General features: G+C 34.2%; 1 protein-coding gene across 3 annotated transcripts in view; it reads left to right on the top strand.

Moving 5' to 3' along the window:
* LOC135215386 (uncharacterized) overlaps positions 1–18,054 on the top strand; it is a 78,011-nt gene that overhangs the window by 40,501 nt on the left and 19,456 nt on the right. For all 3 annotated transcript variants that reach the window (XM_064249968.1, XM_064249966.1, XM_064249967.1), the window contains exons 4-8: positions 8,775–9,385; positions 11,932–11,990; positions 14,661–14,733; positions 14,929–14,963; positions 15,658–16,281. In XM_064249968.1, the coding sequence (XP_064106038.1) occupies positions 8,775–9,385; positions 11,932–11,990; positions 14,661–14,733; positions 14,929–14,963; positions 15,658–16,281 (1,402 nt within the window). The remainder of the gene's footprint in view (positions 1–8,774; positions 9,386–11,931; positions 11,991–14,660; positions 14,734–14,928; positions 14,964–15,657; positions 16,282–18,054) is intronic.

The following is an 18,054-nucleotide window of genomic DNA, read 5'->3' on the forward strand; positions in this document are numbered from 1 at the left end:
GATAGGGTGCAAAGAATTTGGACTGCAGTGTTCGATGTCCTCTTTTTGCGCGCGCGAGTTGAGCAAGAAAGCTGTCTCCGGCATTCTTTCGTCTCTCGTGACTTGCCCATTGCGATGTTAACAACACGTGACTGCACTATGACAAGACCGATGACCCTCTCTTCCCGAATGTAGTTGGTCGCCTTCTAAATTGAGGTTAATCGCTCATTGTATTATTTATGGCTTAGTCCATTTCTTATTTGGTATCACCTGGTATTACAAAATACTTTTGCTCGAGATGTGTAAGATTTCACCATAAATCAAAGCTTATTCTATTAGCGCCTCTCTTAAGAAGAAATGGGAAAAAATTACAACACACACACACACACACATATATATATATATATATATATATATATATATATATATATATATATATATGTGTGTGTGTGTGTGTGTGTGTGTGTGTATGTATTATATATTTATATATGTGCGCACACACACACACACACGATGGCTAGTAATACATTCAGTATGTCAAGTCACAAATTTATTTGCTTTACTTATGTTCCGTGAATTGCATTTCATGCATCAGGAGTAAGAGTGAAACAGTTAGTAAAACGTATTTTAAATTTACACATAATCAAGGATAAAATTACTTAAAGTGCAAATATGACGGGTAATGAAACACGAGAGTAACATGAAGGAACAAAACTATTAACATAGTAACTAATAGCAGACACTGAACCGCAATTTAAGGCAAAAGAAAAAACCAACAGCTTAGCTCTGCTCGATCCTCGTTTAGCTTCTCGATCTGGCCTCGCGTGCTTTGCGTGGTCCACTTCATCTTCTCCCTGAAATTGGTCTACTTGTCCCTATTACTGTTTTTTCCTGCATATTGATATACATTTTTAAAGCAGAACCAGTCTTCACTGCATGTCTGCCCATTCTCAGATGTGGTTTCGGGAACTGTAAGTCGGAAACCGCAGCGGAATCCGCGCAGATGCAATAAGTGGTGACCGTTCACATTTTGGCGGTTTCCGCGCCATTCAAACTTCAATATCGATATGAAATTGGAGGGCATAGCATGCTTAGGGTATGTTAAAAAGACTGTATCCAAAACAGAGAATATGAGCGCAGATTCTTCGTTTATTTCAGAATGACTATAAAGTAATTTGATGGTTTACTTACACTGAATAAGGATGATAGTATATATAATAACATAATGTAGAGCGAATTCATTTATATGTAATTATGAGTACACACATCCACACACTCATATATAATTTATTGAATATATATGTACATATATGTAAAATATATACATATATTATATATATAATATATATAATATATATACTATAGATTATATATATATAGATATATATATATATATATATATATATATATACTATATACATACACAAATGTGTATATATACATATATATATATGTATATATATATATATAATATATATATATATATATATATATATATATATATAATAATATACATGTATTATATAATAATAATAATAATAATAAAATAATAATAATAATAATAATAATAATAATAATAATAATAATAATGAACTAAGGAACCTCCGTGACGAGGCTATAATATTGACAATCAAAAGCCACAGTAGTGTTAAAATATATTATTGTACAATGCTAAAAATTACCAGGAGAGACTTTCGGATACTGCTTCGTATCCCTCTTCAGTCCTACTGTTGGTCAAACCAGAGTTACAAAAGGACCATATCTTTATGAAACTATATTTACGATAACATTTTTATCTAACTATTTTTTGCGATGGCTTGTTTTTATATAAATTTTCCTCTTATTATGCTGCCGTTTATTACATTAAAGTACAAACAATGCTCTTTCAAATGATATATGGCACATTACAATTACGATTATTTTCAAACCCACAAGCGCGCACAGAAAAAATTATCTACTCACACAAAAATGTGCAATTACTTCATCCATCAACCTACATTCATTCACGTTTCGTAGCGTGTCTGACTAAGGGATGATGATAGAAAGAAACTGAAAAATGTAATAGAAAACTGATAAAATTTACTATATGATGCATAAATAAAATTGATAGGTGTTCTCTGAAATTTTCAAGAAATTCTAGGTCAAAGACGGACCAAAATTTTTAAATTTTATGTAAATATTTACCACATTCTTCTTACATAATTTTTCATCTTATTACATTTTGCCATGTACCATGTAAACGTACAAAGAATGTCCTTTCGGTTGGTATATGACACATTACAATTACTTTCAAACCCATAATCGCGCACAGAAAAATTCATGTACGCATGCAAAAATTATAAAAATTAAGCTTTCGTGCGAGATCTGAAATCTAGCTCCACCCCTTGTGAAACGTCATCAGTTACATCCAGCCAGACTTTTTTCCGAAAATATTACAATCGTTTGAGGCATGCATAATTAATACCTTTATGTATACAGTTTGTGTTATATGTAAACTTATATGTTCGGATGTATATTTATGTGATTTGAAGTGCTAATTAGAAATTTGCGGAAATGTGTCTTCATCATTTATTCCTTAGATACCTTATATAGTATATGATGTAATTCTTATACTTTTGATTATGTTTTCTTTTTTGTGGTCAAGTCGTGCAAATGCAACTGCCATTTTTTACACTGCCTGTATCCACATTTTCTTTGTATTTATTGCATAACAATTAGTATTCATATGATTTGGAAAATATAATTAATCTATCATTCTAACTTTTAGCATAAATAAAAAAAAAGTTGATTTTCAAAGTGAGGTATGAACACAGTGACAGAACTAAATACATTTCTTAAGAATTATTTATAATCTTGATAATATTACTACCTGAAAGAGAGAGAGAGAGAGAGAGAGAGAGAGAGAGAGAGAGAGAGAGAGAGAGTTGTCATGTTATGAAAAATGGACTTGAAGAGAATACAGGAAACCAGTTTATAGGTAAGTAAATAAATAAGTAAAAAATAAACATATGAAGAAAGCTGGAGTAGCTATGTATGTTGAAACTGGTATGTTTTATGTGAAATAAAACAAGGCTTGGTGACTAAATGAGAGAATAAGTATTAAAAAACATCAAACATGTGATCTCTTTACAGATTTTATCAAGATTTTATGAAAAACACCATGCGATATGGATTAAATGTATAAAAACTAAAGGTTCTTTAAGTAATTCAATGGAGAAGCACTGCCGAGTTGAGCAGACCCTATATACTTTGACTCTGGGTCAAACAATGGAGGGAGCGTTACAACAGAGAAATTTACATAACAAAGTAAAATCTTACACTGCATGAACTGGGGGAACAGTGAGGTAATGTTAATACTTGCTGGCAAGTTTTGTCCTGTGGCTTCTCAAAAGGAGAACTGTAGTTGTAGACGTCCTCTTGACTCCGTATTGCAGAAAATAATGTCTATTCTTGATACTTGAAGGGCAGGAACTCCTCGAAACCTCTTGCAGAAAGTTTCTTCTCTCAAGGCTTGCTAAACGTTGAAAATACCTCGGTCGTTCTCCCTGACTGGACGACTTGACCAGATTTCATTCAAACTTTCGTGCATCTTTTCCTCTCTGATCCTTCGTCTGTTCCTTCTTCTCTTATCTCTCTCTGACGATCTCTGATCTGTGCTGCTGAGCTCTCACTGATGATCTGATCTGTGACTCTTACTGATGATCTCCTCAATCCTACTTGGTCAGTCGTATTTATATTGCAACCTGGGGGCGTGGCCTACCAGCGAACATCACAGGCTCCCGAGATTACCAGAACTTCTTAGAAGAATCTCGACGAAGTATTGCATCATATTTCACTGCATTTTCTGCTGACGTGACTGCGTGTGTAGCGTTTCCTTAACACTCCTGCCGATTCTAGAACCATCATGAGAACAGGCGCCTCCAACACGCGCGAAAGCCTCTTTGCTGCAGACCTACTTGAAGAAAAAGCATTTTCCTTTCTTGTAACTTATCTTTCTTTGCTATAAAGCAACTACCATGACAGTAAGTCACTTAACACTGTTATGAGTTAGCAATATAAATGAACACTTCTACTTACAAGTCACAAATATTTCCTCACTTCACTTCTTCTCTTAAGGAGATGCAAGGGGGAATTTGAGTTATATATATGAGAGCAGACAGTAATTAAGGTAATCGGATAACTGAAGATGAAAGGGTTGGAAGGGCCTAAGATTTGTATGATCTCTCGTAAATTATCCACGCGAGGGATTATGATTTTACTTGTGTATTTTTCCTTTTCTTTGTTTTATGCATGGCTTTTTCTGTTATGTGCTTCGGGTATTTTAACAAGATAAGCTGTTTTCTGATTGTTTCAAGTTCTTTGTTAAGAAAATCTGGGGAGCAATTTCTCAGGGCTCTTAAGAAATAAGTTACTTCCTATGCCGAGTTTAGCTGAGATGTCATGATGTCTGTAAAAATGTATGTATGAAAGTGAGAATGTCGCTTTCCTGAAGACAGTAAATTTGTAGTTGTTATTAGTTCTGATGATAAAGACATCTAAAAAGGGGATTTTGTTATTGTTTTCCCATTCTACTTTAAAGTTTATGTTCGGTACCAAGCAATTTGATTTTTGTAGAAAGATTTCAAAATCACCCCACTCGCTTTTCCAGTATGTTAAGATGTCGTCTACATAAGAAAGCCAAATCATATCTGCAGGTTTGATATGGTTTATAATTACTGTTTTGATATGCTCCGTATTTAAGTTTGCTAACACAGGACTGAGCGGACTCCCCATACTGCAACTGAATTTTTGACAGAAGAAATTATCACCAAAGGAAAAGACGTTATTAGTGATGCAGAGCTCTACAAGTTACATTATTTTATTCAATTCTATGGGGTAGTGATCAGCAAATGGCTTAAGTTTATTTTTGATGAACGTTAATACATCTTTTATAGGTACGTGTTTAAACAAAGTCTACATCTAGGCTGTGAAGTTTTATGTTATGTACAGGGATATTTGCCAACCTAAATTTGTCGCAAAAGTTTTCTGTATGTTTTTTAGAACTAGGGGGAAAATTTCCTAAAAAGGGGGATAGTAACTCAGCTAACCATTTTGAAATTCTTTAGATAAAAGCTCCAACAAACGAGATTATGGGACGGAAGGGGATGTTATCTTTGTGAGTTTTAGGGAGGCCATAGATATAAAGTAATTGGGATTGATTGCTTTAAATTTCGTAGGTGGTAGTAGTTTCATTTAAAAGTTCACTTATCTTTTCATGCTAGAAACTTTTTTTCCATTAGCACAATTTGACCATCTTTATCTGATCCAGTGATTATAATGTCTAGTTTGTGGAGTGAGTTTATAGCTATCATAAATCTTTTAGGCAAGGTGTGTGTGCTGTTTCTAGTTAAAATGTTTAGAAGAATTTCTTTAGGACATATTTCGTCTATCTTTTAATTGCGGAAGTCAAGTTTATGTTTATTATCAAGTTTAAGATTTTGTTGACCTAAACGGTTCCAAATACTATTTTCAATTAATGAGTTAAGTTTACCAACAAGCCTATTGTAATGAATAACACTATTGTGAGCAGCTGTGTCGATACAAATGGAGGATAGCTACTTACAAGGTACTTAAATGTGGAGTCCGAAGTGACGAGATAGAGGTTGTGCTGCGCCTGACTGATGGATGGTTCTTCGGTGTGTGCAGATGTCGTCCTTCGTAGTCTTGATCCTTGTAATTGACTATGAATAGTTGTATTATTCTTCTCTTGAAATTATCGTGGAATTATTTTTATTTTATATGAAAATTGAATGAAATGCATGTTGAAATTCCTGTGAGTGAACTTGCTCTCATAGATTTTAGTGTTCAATCTCAGCTGATGAAATCATTTTTTGGCATGCTGAGGATTACTTTGAAATGAGAAATGGTTCGTTAAAGGGTTGGGTATCAGGGGAGAAAAAACTTGCTCGCTCGGATGTGTAGCCTACTATACGTGGCCGTGATCTCTTGTTCGTTGTTCCGTATGTGCAAGATCCCGTTCTCACTTTATCTGTTGCTTTTGATAGGCACACGTGTGCATCTGGTTATATATGAAGATAAAAAGGAGAGACACGCACGCACAGTGTATGTGGAAAATCCTTTAACGGATTCGCTCACTGACATCCAAATCCGTTTGGTAGCACTACATTCAGCCACGAGGAATTCCGAGAGTTCGTGGCTAATTCAGCACATATGTTACATATTTGTTATATATCTGGAGAACAAATTTGTTCGATTGACTGTGTTACATCAAAGAATTTTACTCCCTTCATCTATGTTCCGTTCAAATTAAGTGACCTCCATCCACAAATGAAGCCCATACGATGCCCACTTATACATAAAACCTGAAGGAAATGCCTACGAGCTCGAAACTGGAACTAAATGAATAAGATTTCAACATTCTCTTAATTGTGCGCGAAATGCTATTTAGATCTTACATTTGCACAACAACAAAATTGTCCTCCATTTCACCTAGCATTGTTCATGTGGTCTTGTCTTCATCATTCTCGCAAAATGAAAATAAAATAAATTAGAAACTAGTTTTTTTTTATTATTTTCATTGTTTTCTTATATGCCCATACGCAGTGTAAAAGAGGACGTTTCCGTGAGGTTGATATGTGGTATGAATATACTACCTATAACAGTTCATGAAAATCCATCCCCTATAAAAAACGCTTTGATGATAACTTCTTGATAAAAGGAATGAAGAAAAAATATTCTGTGAAAGCACAGAAGAGAAGACACTCTTTGGAACACTTTAAGATATTCGTCAGGAATAATTGTGTTGTGAATAATATATGAGTATTTCTTAAAAGTTGGGGTGGTTGGAGATGGACGCTTGACATTAGCTCGGAAACCTGTTAGGTATTGGTACGCGTTGGCCCAGAAGATGAGAAAAGATGTCTTCCATATCTTTTGTCTCTCTTCCATTTAATGTATTCATGATGTGATGGGTGGCTCTCTCCCACTTATATTTAAGTACAAATTGTGCTTTTATCTATTTCAAAATGTTTTATTACTTGAAAAGCTACTCGTATGTATTCACTAATATATCTTTTCTTTACTACTGTCACTATTACTGCAGTTGATAATCATTAAAACAATATTTTAACTACTCCTTTGGATATACGACTATACAGGTGGCTTGTTTCTTCATAGATAAACAGTTAATACTTAGATATGTGATGAAAAACTGCGCATTTTGACGTGAGGCACAAAATAGTAGAAACTTTAACATTGAAGAAGAGCTTTCAAAACTTTTATACCCATTTGCTACACTAAGTATGTTGTCTGCCGATTAAGTTTTCGCTTACTCGCGGAGTAAGCTAACCTACTTTGCTGTTGTTGTTGTTGTTGTTGGGAAGCAGGAAAGCCTAAAAAGGCCTGAAAATGGTGTTTCGCGTTTAGTTAAAGACAGGAATTTTGGGATACGGTATTTATGATTTATTTATTAAACAAAATTAATAATCTGCATGTTAAAGAGCACAGGAAAATTGTCTCTAGTAAAATGTAGTGTATTTGGCCGTACATTTTAGCACGTTTGAATTTATTTGATGTACTTAATTTAGGGGCTATATTTCTGTTCAGTTATTCTGTTTCCACTAATAACTGAGAATATATGAACATGTTTAATTTGTTCAATTTATTTTATCTTTGTTGTAAGTATTACTAAGTATGAGTGGAAACTCTTGCACACGTCCCGAGTAAGATGGAAGTCTTTTCAAGAAGAAAACTTCAATTCTTTTTAGATTTCATTGTTGTACTGATTTTGATAAAATTCGTTAATTTAATTAAAATCTAACTGGAATTTTGAAATATCTGATGATGTAATGTGCTGTCAATTTGCTAGTGAACGCAAAAGCTAATTTAGTAATGATCTAGAGAACTTTTCCCTGACTTATGGGTTAATCAATTCCAAAGAAATTTGCAAATCTCCACCAGTCCTTGTGGTTTATTGTTTGATGTAGTACACTAAGTAACCCCCTGTCTCAGTCTGATAAAAAAGAAATAGTACTGCTTTCCATATTTCAATAACTACAGGGCCTAGTCAAATATTTTATTGTTATATATCACTTTTATGCTCATTATTCGTTTTCTTCTATTGAGAATCTCAGGCATTTCTTAATATACGTAAATTACAATGGATTGAAACGTTGATTTTATATTATGTCTTGTTGTTGCTTTTATTTTCATAACTTTACTGACAGATATGTATTCAGTATATTTACCAGTATTACATTGGTCCATTTCTGACGTAGATTACAGTGAAATCTGAACCCGCGAAAATGCATTATTACATTTATTGTACTGTTTTATGCAAGTTTAATAAAGCAGCCCAAGAAGTTCATTTCTCGATATAGTGTGGTTTGGGTCCCACGATAAGCTGTAGGTCCCTTTGCTAGGTGACCAATTGGTTCCTAGCCACGTAAAAATATCTAATCCTTCGGGCCAGCCCTAGGAGAGCTGTTAATCAGCTCAGTGGTCTGGTAAAACTAAGATATACTTAACTTTATAATATGAACTATTTTAATAACATGCAACTGCCTAAACTTTTTATGGATTTGAAGATAACCTTTGAAGAGAATTTTCATTTGTCTAAATTGCTATTTTATACATATGTAAGTTGTTTGCATCCGTCTCAAAATGAATCTGTAGGTAGTATAAATCATTCTTAACAGCTCTTTTAAGCATGCAGTCATATAAAATGTACGTATTTATAGCTGTTGTTGAAGATGAGGGTCACCTTCTTTTAAAATTTATTCTTTTTTCTATTAAAGTTCATCGCCGACATAAAGGAATAAATAACGAAGGAGTAGCCTGCATCTGCCCGGATGCAGCCAGCATTTTTATTTCAAGAAAGTCTTCAACTCTGTCTTCCTCGCCAGCTTCGTCCAATTCATCGTCAGCTAGTTCTTGCTTTTCACCTTCACCATTGTTATCTCATGATGTCATCATCAGTTCGTCTTCCTCCTCGAGAGTGTCGAGCGAACAAGTTTCTAGTAGTGTCCAGGAGCCTCATTATAATGGACAAGACATTCAGTTGATACCAAGGATGAATTTCTCCTCTCGGGAGATTTCTCAGGGAGCCAAAGCTGGAAAGAATCTCAGGAACACCCAACCATCAAGTACAAGTAGTTTACCTAACGATTCATCCCCCTCTGAAGTGGAGAACAGTTCATGTTCAGAACTCAAGAAAGCCTCGTTGTCTGAATGGCAAAACGTCGAGGAAGCAGACTGTCCAACGAATTCCTTGCACAGCACTTCAAGCATTTCTGTCAATAGGGAGCCACGGAACATATGCATTGAAATCAAACCCAAGCAAGGTTTCATTGACACCTCGACTCCCGAGTTGCCTCTCTGCAGGTATTGCGTCAAGCAGCACATCAAGGTAGGAAATCATGATTTCTGCGAACATAATGTTAACCCTTCTCTTGTTCGAGATGGAAATGCCGTCTTGGAAATAAGTATTTTTAAGAGATATATCTTCTTACATCTACGTTTCATTTTCCAACGTGAATAGAGAGCTCCGTAATGGAAGTGCACTGATTCATATCTTCGTCTATATTAGTTATTTGGCAGTTGCTTTAAAATCAGGGGAAGGTGTATGGAAACAGTATCATTGTGAATGCATATTGTTTATATTTTGTCTTGTATGATTGTCAATCATCGAGAATAACACAAAATAATTTCCCTACAGTCATTTGGCGTCCAGGTCCTTCTCTTAGTCATTTGTACACGAACTGAACTTTCTAAATACTGTATTGTTCCTGAAATTTAAAATCAGAAAAAAGCAACTTGCAAGGTCACGTTTTCATACTGATATCTTTTTAAGTACTGCATTACAGGTATGCATAGAGTCGAAGGTGGCGTGTTAACTACATCTTTGTGGATTTGTTACTTGTACAGGCATAAAAGGATGCTTAAGGAGCATGCAATAAAATTTTGAAAACTGAATCAATTTCCCTCTGCTAAGCATTAATTTTAACCTTCTCCTTATTTTCTTCGTCTCTGCCTTTAAAGTCGTAGTTCATAGAAGGGGAAAGCATTAATACCAGCAGTACTCTTGTTAATGTCAAAAGTGTCTCATATAGCCTGAAGTGTGTCTTATTATCAACAGTAGCTTCCTTTCGCCTGAGAAGTATTGTTTGGTGAAGAACTCAAATCCTCAACCCATTATGCAGCAAGTGAGGCATTTCATACAGTTGGCTTCTTTAAACACCTTGATAGGACAGTATTCATAATGGTGTCCTTTGTTTGATTTTCATTGTCACTTTACCTGGGGAGGGTAGATTTTAAATTCATCAGAAATTTTATATATATATATATATATATATATATATATATATATATAATATATATATATATATATATATATATAATATATATATAAAGTGGTTGGTTTCTAACAGAACGGATATGAATACAGATTCTTTCAGATTTTTAGTTTCTCAGTACAGTGACCTAACCCTATTTTTAACTAAACCTGAAATGTTCTTTAAAGTATGTAAACCCTCATAATATCCCTTAAGCTGACATTAATCAATGAAGTAGACATCCAGAATTAAACCTCCTGCTTAGGGATGGGCTTGTAATGATGGTGTCTGTGTGGGTGAGCTGCTTTAGAAGTTTGAAATATAACTGTTCACATTTCAGTCATTTGGATATAAATTCAGATGTTCTCACACTCACTGAAAATATATTTTCTCTGTATTTTAAATACGTACACATTTACGAGCTTAGGGATTCATAAATAAAAAAAATTTTATTTCACCACGTTTCATTAATAATTAAAGATTATTATTATTTTAGATACTATGCTGATTTCTCAGCAAATACATGCATGTCTACATTAATTGTTAATCTTTGTTTAGCAAACACTTGATATTATTCTGAATATCATGGTGATAATACACGCAAACGGTAAATTTAATTAATTTCAATATCAATACAGCGCTGTTGAACTAGGCCAATGAGACATGTTTTGAATCTTTCATATGGCTGTGCATAAGGACTATGTACCTGTACAAGGATCTTGGTATTTCTTGCGGAGGGCAAGCATTTGACAGAGACACATCTAGATTAGGCAAGGCATTTATACCTAAAAGCTGTAGTCTCTATATCAGAATGCTTACTGATTCAATTTGTAGGTAAATGAGAGATCAGCGCTTCAGCTTTTAATAATCCAGTTCTTTGGTACAATGTGTCACAAATACTACTCCATCTCGTTAGATTTCACTTTCAGTATAAACCATATGGCTTAGACAGTATTGTATCTTTTCTCCTGCTCTTCAAGCACACCAGTCAAACGCATGTAAAGTTGACATGTTGTATTTTTAAAGCCAGATATTGATAAATTCAAAAAATATGTTCAATGTTGCATAACATACAGTATTAACTGTTATTCCTTTTGTTTAGTCCCTTCCTCTTGACCCACAGATTAAGTAAAGGCATGAAATACCACAAGTAGTTGAACTAGTAACTTTCTTGACCATAATAGCTCACCTACACATTAATAACCAACCTTATAAAAGTTACTGCACCTCATGGCAGGCCATAGTCCAAAGGTCAACTTTGGTTCTCCTTTACCCATTGACAATACATACCATGCTTATGAGCTGCTGTTGAGGTAGTTGCCTGTATTGACATAAACCACCATAATCTAAACCAACCCCATAACCAATGTAGTTCAGTTTTAATTTCTCTATTTCTCTAACTAATGTTAGATTGATTAATATACTCAAAGTGAAAGTTATGTTTGCTTGGAAACATCTGTATTGCTCTGAATTGAAGGTGTTTAAATTGTTTTTGGTGTGGGTAAAGAATAACATTGACTGTCATTATATTTCACTCTCACAAAGTTGACATTTACTATGCTTGTTTGACATTCATCCTAGATCTAATTTTCTCACACTTTTTAAATGCTTTTCTAATTAGGTTGGGAAGGATGCAGACCATGCTACCAGCTGTTACTGTCCTCTTGATCTCTTTTCTGGGTAAGAACATTTCTTAATTTTGCTGTCTTAATAAGATATTCTTTTTTTATATGTTATTTCCAGGTGTCTGCATGCATGTTTGTGTAAGAGAGATCTATTTTCGTGTTACCTATTTTTGTTGCATATACAGGACTAGAATGACATAACCAGGTAATGTAAATTCACAAAATACGTAGCTGAAATACCAAAAAATAAAGAAATTCTACAATAAAATTAGAGGAAAGCGAGATGCAATCAGTTTTTCATAAATTTTCTTTAAAGCTAAAGATAAATATATGTAAAAACCTTTCATAAAGGGTAATCAATTATTTTACTGTTCTGGTTCAGCATCACTCAGCCTCATGTGGGAAAGTACCTGCACCCAAATTGTCATACTAAATTTGTACCATAGATTCAAAGTGACAGGTAACTCTGTTATCCAGAGAGTCACTGCCTAATATGTACTGCATATTGGAATGCCCAAGGAATTACAGACTCCATGACCTAAAATTAGTGTTACATATTATTGCTCCCTCTTTTATTCGTTGTGGTTGTTTAGGTATTTTTGTTAATGAAGTATGTAGTGATATGCTTTCTTTGGGTCCCACATACACATCAGGTTTCATAGATGTACTATTTTCGCTTCCTTTCTTAGTTCTATAATCAATTTTCAGCATGACTCAGATGAGTTAGGGTAGCTTCATTTTTTCTTCTGCAATATAGCAATTGTATGTTTACTTCAGTGGCAGCTATTGACTTAAATTTGAATTAAACTCTTATTCATAGTACGTATTAGCTAAAAAAAAAAACCTGCATTAGAACATATTCTTAGTACCTGTGTCTGTGGCTTCGGTAATCTATTGGCTTAGAGATCCTAGGTAAGTTATGTTCATGCTCCAGGGTTCATGAACATTGGAGGAACTTGCTAGCCAGGTCCTACCCTGTTTTCTTCACCCATTGTGTGTTTTTTGCCCTCTTGCTTTATTTGCCACTTGTAGAATTTTTAATCATTTGGCTTTAATAGTATCCATTTTCCTGCTTGTTTTCTGTAACAAGGCCTTGCAGGATTGTGCCCTATTGAAGCTAGTGAACCATCCAGACTCAGCCTTAGTCATATTGCTCTTTCCTCCTCCTCTTTTCCTCCATCTACAGCTTGGGTTTCCCCAGGCTGTAGATGAAGAAAAGAAAAGAAGAGCAAGGAAGAGCAATTTGACTGAGGCTGAGTCTGGATGGGTAACTAACATCAAACCTGCACACTTCTGCAAGGCCTTGTTACCAAAAACAAGCAGAAAAAAGGATAATATTATTAAAAAATAAATCATGGCTGGATGCATTGTGGGTAGCCGTAGTACTGTGATGTTTAATTTTGGTGTTTTATTGTTGGTTAATTGCTTCCTTCATAATCATTTATTATTGTAATGCATTTTAGAGTTATGATTTGTTCTAGTTTGAGGGAGAAGTTGAGACACTTAGAATGCCTTGAAAGACTGCTGATCATCTCCCAGGAGTTCTACCTTTTAAGATCAACTTGTCTTCATCTTCAAGATATGCCCATCATCTAGAAGTTTTGATCATGTCAATTAAGCCTGGCCCTAATACATACTCAGTAGTATCACTGTACTTCCAGAGAATCAATTTTTTTCGGTTATTGAAGAACCGTTATTCTTTAACTTTGATTTAGTAAGACAGATGAGAAAACTCAGCCTATTGAATTAAGTTGTATTTATGATGGGATAGCAGTCAGTTGACATGTCCTTTATTCCGAACAGTGTCAGTATCAGCACCTTTTGATGATTTCAGCATTGATGTGAGCAAATAAGAATGAGTGCGCCTGATCAAGTGCTGCAAATTAATCTGAGGAAAAAAATTGAAGACAAGTTTTTCATTTTTCATACTGTCAGTATCATTTGGACTACTTGAGTGATTATGGTCAATATATACAATTTATTTTTAAATAAGGGATGCAGAGTTTCAGAAGCCTAACATTATGGAGAGTAGTGTGTTCCTTTTGGTTAAAGATGGAAGCAGTACTGAGATATCAAATTTATACTTACCTACTTTTTCATGGAAATTTTACCTTCACGTATGTAACATGAACATTCTCCACATGCTCTCTAGTTTTGGTGAGAAAGTCGCTAGTGTCCCATCGAAGCTTATAACACACAACACCTAGAGCGCTTCACATGCTGAAGCCACAGTGATGATTTATTGCATGTTTGTTTTATATATTACTACGTAGAGTAATGTCACGCACAAACCTTATGGATGTAGTGACTTCATACTATTAATATTCTCGCTTACAAATTACACAGAACATTTTGTTTTTGGTTACAAGAGTTTTTATCATGGAATATGTCAGAGTAATCTTTGACGTAAGTCGGGTGATTTAATTCTATCTCAATCAAATGCCTCTTCATCATCTATGTGATACACCTTCCTTTCTACCTTAACTCTCATTTGCTGCAGGGAGTTGAACCACAAGGCAACTAATAATTTAATTTTGAGTTGAAATTTTTCTGTACTTAGCTCATTTTTAATTATAAAATATCATAATATACATATTTTGTTTCGAAAACTTCAAAATATTAATCATAGCTTGAATGTTTTATCATTAGTTCCAAGACTATGGATAAATTATATAAGTCACTCCTAGGAGGGATTTCCGTTTCTGAAGACAATCTTGTATTACAGTAATCTGACAAGGATGAGAAAAGCAGTGGATGGTTTATTCGAGTCACCTCAAAATAATTTCAAAGTGTTTTTGGTAAGTAATATATATTAGATACTGCACTTTATTTGTTGTGCTATTTTGGCTTTGAAATTTTTTCATGGTACGTAGGCCTATATATATTTACATGAAAAATTTTATAGATCATGCTTTGATTTCCATATGAGAGTTAGGTGAATATTGTAGTGTATATGTACCTTGTAACTTTGTTTCTTTGTTTGTTTTTTTTAGGATGGTGAACCAGTAGAAAACTGTTTGTCCTTCAGGTAAGTTTGTATGTATAATTTGTCTGTACGGTTTAGTGTATATAATGATATTCTAAATTACTTTTTTTATCGCTATAGATAAATGGTAATTTCTACACCACTTTAGTAAAATAAACAGGTAACCCAATATTATGACACGTAATAATTATGTTTGATGGAATTTTTTAAGTGTTTAAAGCTGTGATATTTCTAGTATCTAGTCCATACTGTTTCCATAATAAAGTATTTGTTCACACATTTATACTCCTTTTGATAATTGTATGGTTAGTAAGCAGTGCAAGTGTTCTTGTATGTTTAGGTGATAGACACCAGAAGGTTCATGAATAATGTTGGGACCTTAATCTCATTGTACCTGTTAATTGCTCTACTGTATCACAAGTTGGTCTGACCTTGGCTGGAATCATACACCTGCTACTGTAATACAGTGCAGTATATACCATTAAAAATATTGGAGCTTTCATTTCACAAAAGTATTAGGAGTGACTCTTCAGATGATTAAGTAGATTCAGTAGTTGAGTGACTAGATCCCAGTGCTTCACCAGAACTTTGAGCTAGATGGTTAACGCCTTATTTGGTTTACATATATATCAGAAAATTGACCCAAAGAAGTAGGATTACTGGTGCAACCAGTTGTTTCTTTTGTATATCTTCATTATTGGCTTACCTTGTTTCTAATCAGTTCCTTATTCCCTAGGTACTTGCGGGACATCATCATTGCTGCTCTAACTTATGACTTTAGAACACCTAGGGTGGAACTACATGAAAATGGACCTCTGAACCCATGCTCTCCTTTAGGGAGAACTCTTGGATTTCAGATGCTTGATAAACTGGGAGTGTATTGTGCAGCAAATATGTATCGTTATCTTGTTAAAATTATGGGTGACTCCAAAGCAGCAGATGCTTTACTCCAAGATCTCAAGTGCTGGACTGGAGATAGTCAGTTTTGTCAAGCTAGTAGCAAAATTTGCACCAGATGTTTCCAAGAGGACTCCAAGCAAGTTAATGGTGTAAGTGATGTGATCTGTAGAGGCCTCATTGACAAAGGCTCTCATGAAAATGAACATGAAATTTTTTATGATCCTTCAACAAGAAGCATAGCTTCAGATCATCTGGAACATGACATAGGAAGTTGTTTAAATCCTAAATTAAACCAAGAACATTCTTTATCAATCACAAACATCAAGAGGATACCAGAACATATAGTATCAGGAGAGTTTTTCATACAGGATGACATAATCCGTAAATTACAAGAATATTTGTTGTCGACCACAGCCAAGGATTTATCTTTGATGATATTGCTGAGTGGGCCATACAGAAGGTGAGCACAGTGATTAATTCAGGTTTTACTCAATATTTGCAGAATATATATACATATATATATATATACTATGTGTGTATATATATATATATATATATATATATATATATATATATATATATATATATATATATATGTATGTATATATATGGGGATACAATCCACAATGAATTAAATCCTCTTGTAGTTTAAAATATATATTTCTTGTACAGGATTAAACTACAAAACTACAAGAGGATTTTACTTCATTGTGGATTGTATCCCATTTATACTTAGAGGTACCACATAGTACCTGGCTTCTGCATATATATAAATTATTATATTATATTAGATTAAGATTAATATATATATAGATATATATATATAGATATATATATTTATATACTATATATATACCACGTATATAAACGTATATATATATATATACAGTGATACCTTGTTTGTTGAATGTTTATGTTAAAAAATTCCATTTTTCAACCGAAATTATCTAAGAAATTTAGTGTCGTTTGTCAAACAAATACTCATACTTCGACCTGACCGATTGTCTTGTTTATACTACTTGTGATCAAGGGCCTATCGCATCCTGCGAGAAAAAGTGTTAAAGTGTTTTTTTTTACTGTGGTTTAATGTTAACAATATTCAACAAAACAAATTAAATAATAAAGCCTTTCATAAAATTTTATATAAATGATGAGCAAAATCATATCTCACCTCAGTGACGCACAGCTGACTTGAGCTAGAGAGGAGGGGTGTTTATACTGTTGAGGAGAGAAGAGACAGTAAAAACATGACTGTATGTAAAGGCAGTAACAATTTACATAAAAATAAAGAAGGGAGTGTCACAATAGATTTAGCATAATGATACAATTTAAAAACAATTCAACATAATACAATTTAAAAACAATTCAACATAATACAGTAACAATAAAAAATCGAAAGTCTTACTTGAGGGAGTGTTCATGACTGCGCTGAGTAAGAGAGAGGGAATGGTGGTGGGTTATTGGGTGGGAGATGGAGGTCCTCTTCTCACTTACTCCTCAGCTGTACCACTATGTTTCGCCTATTTACTGTCGCTCACACTTGTTTCGCTGGAATCACTTCTCTTTATTATGGTAAAATATCTATCGAGTGACACTTGCTTTTTATGATTTTTTAGCATTAAATGTAACTCATCCTCATGTCATGAAACATATTGGTGCCACATTCAGCTTGTTAGTTCCTTTGATTGTGAAAAGGAGAAAAATTCCCAAACATTCAGGTAATTTCACAACTTGGTGATAGCGCACGTCATCGCTGACATCACCCAACTTTGCAGCCCAAATGATGCCATTTTTATGATTTGGCCTCCTGACTGTGTAGTAAATGAGGAATTCTTCTGATGCGGCAACATGGAGAAAGTCAGCTCCATCCCAATCTTTAAGAAATGAACCACAAAACCATGCACAGTCTTCTCTCTGCTGCTGAGTGATGTTGGGCTTGCTGATAACACGAAATGGCTTGATTCCAGATTTTTTCAACTCACGATATGCAGCACTATAACTTTTCTTCTCTCCCCTTATTTTTCTACTTCAAGCACCAATTTACTAAAGACTTTCTTGGTCTACCCACTGCCTCAACTATGATGCATTTTTGCTCCTGAGAAAGGACTTCAGGCCTTCCAAGATTTTCACTCTTTTCGCGATGACAGTCATATGGATTTTTGTTCCAGTTTCTTTTAACAAAGGATTCATCTCTTTTAATGTATTTAGCTATCCAGGAAGATGGAATGAAGGA

The sequence above is a fragment of the Macrobrachium nipponense genome, chromosome 5 (genome assembly GCF_015104395.2).
Source record: "Macrobrachium nipponense isolate FS-2020 chromosome 5, ASM1510439v2, whole genome shotgun sequence".
Lineage (NCBI taxonomy): Eukaryota > Metazoa > Arthropoda > Malacostraca > Decapoda > Palaemonidae > Macrobrachium > Macrobrachium nipponense.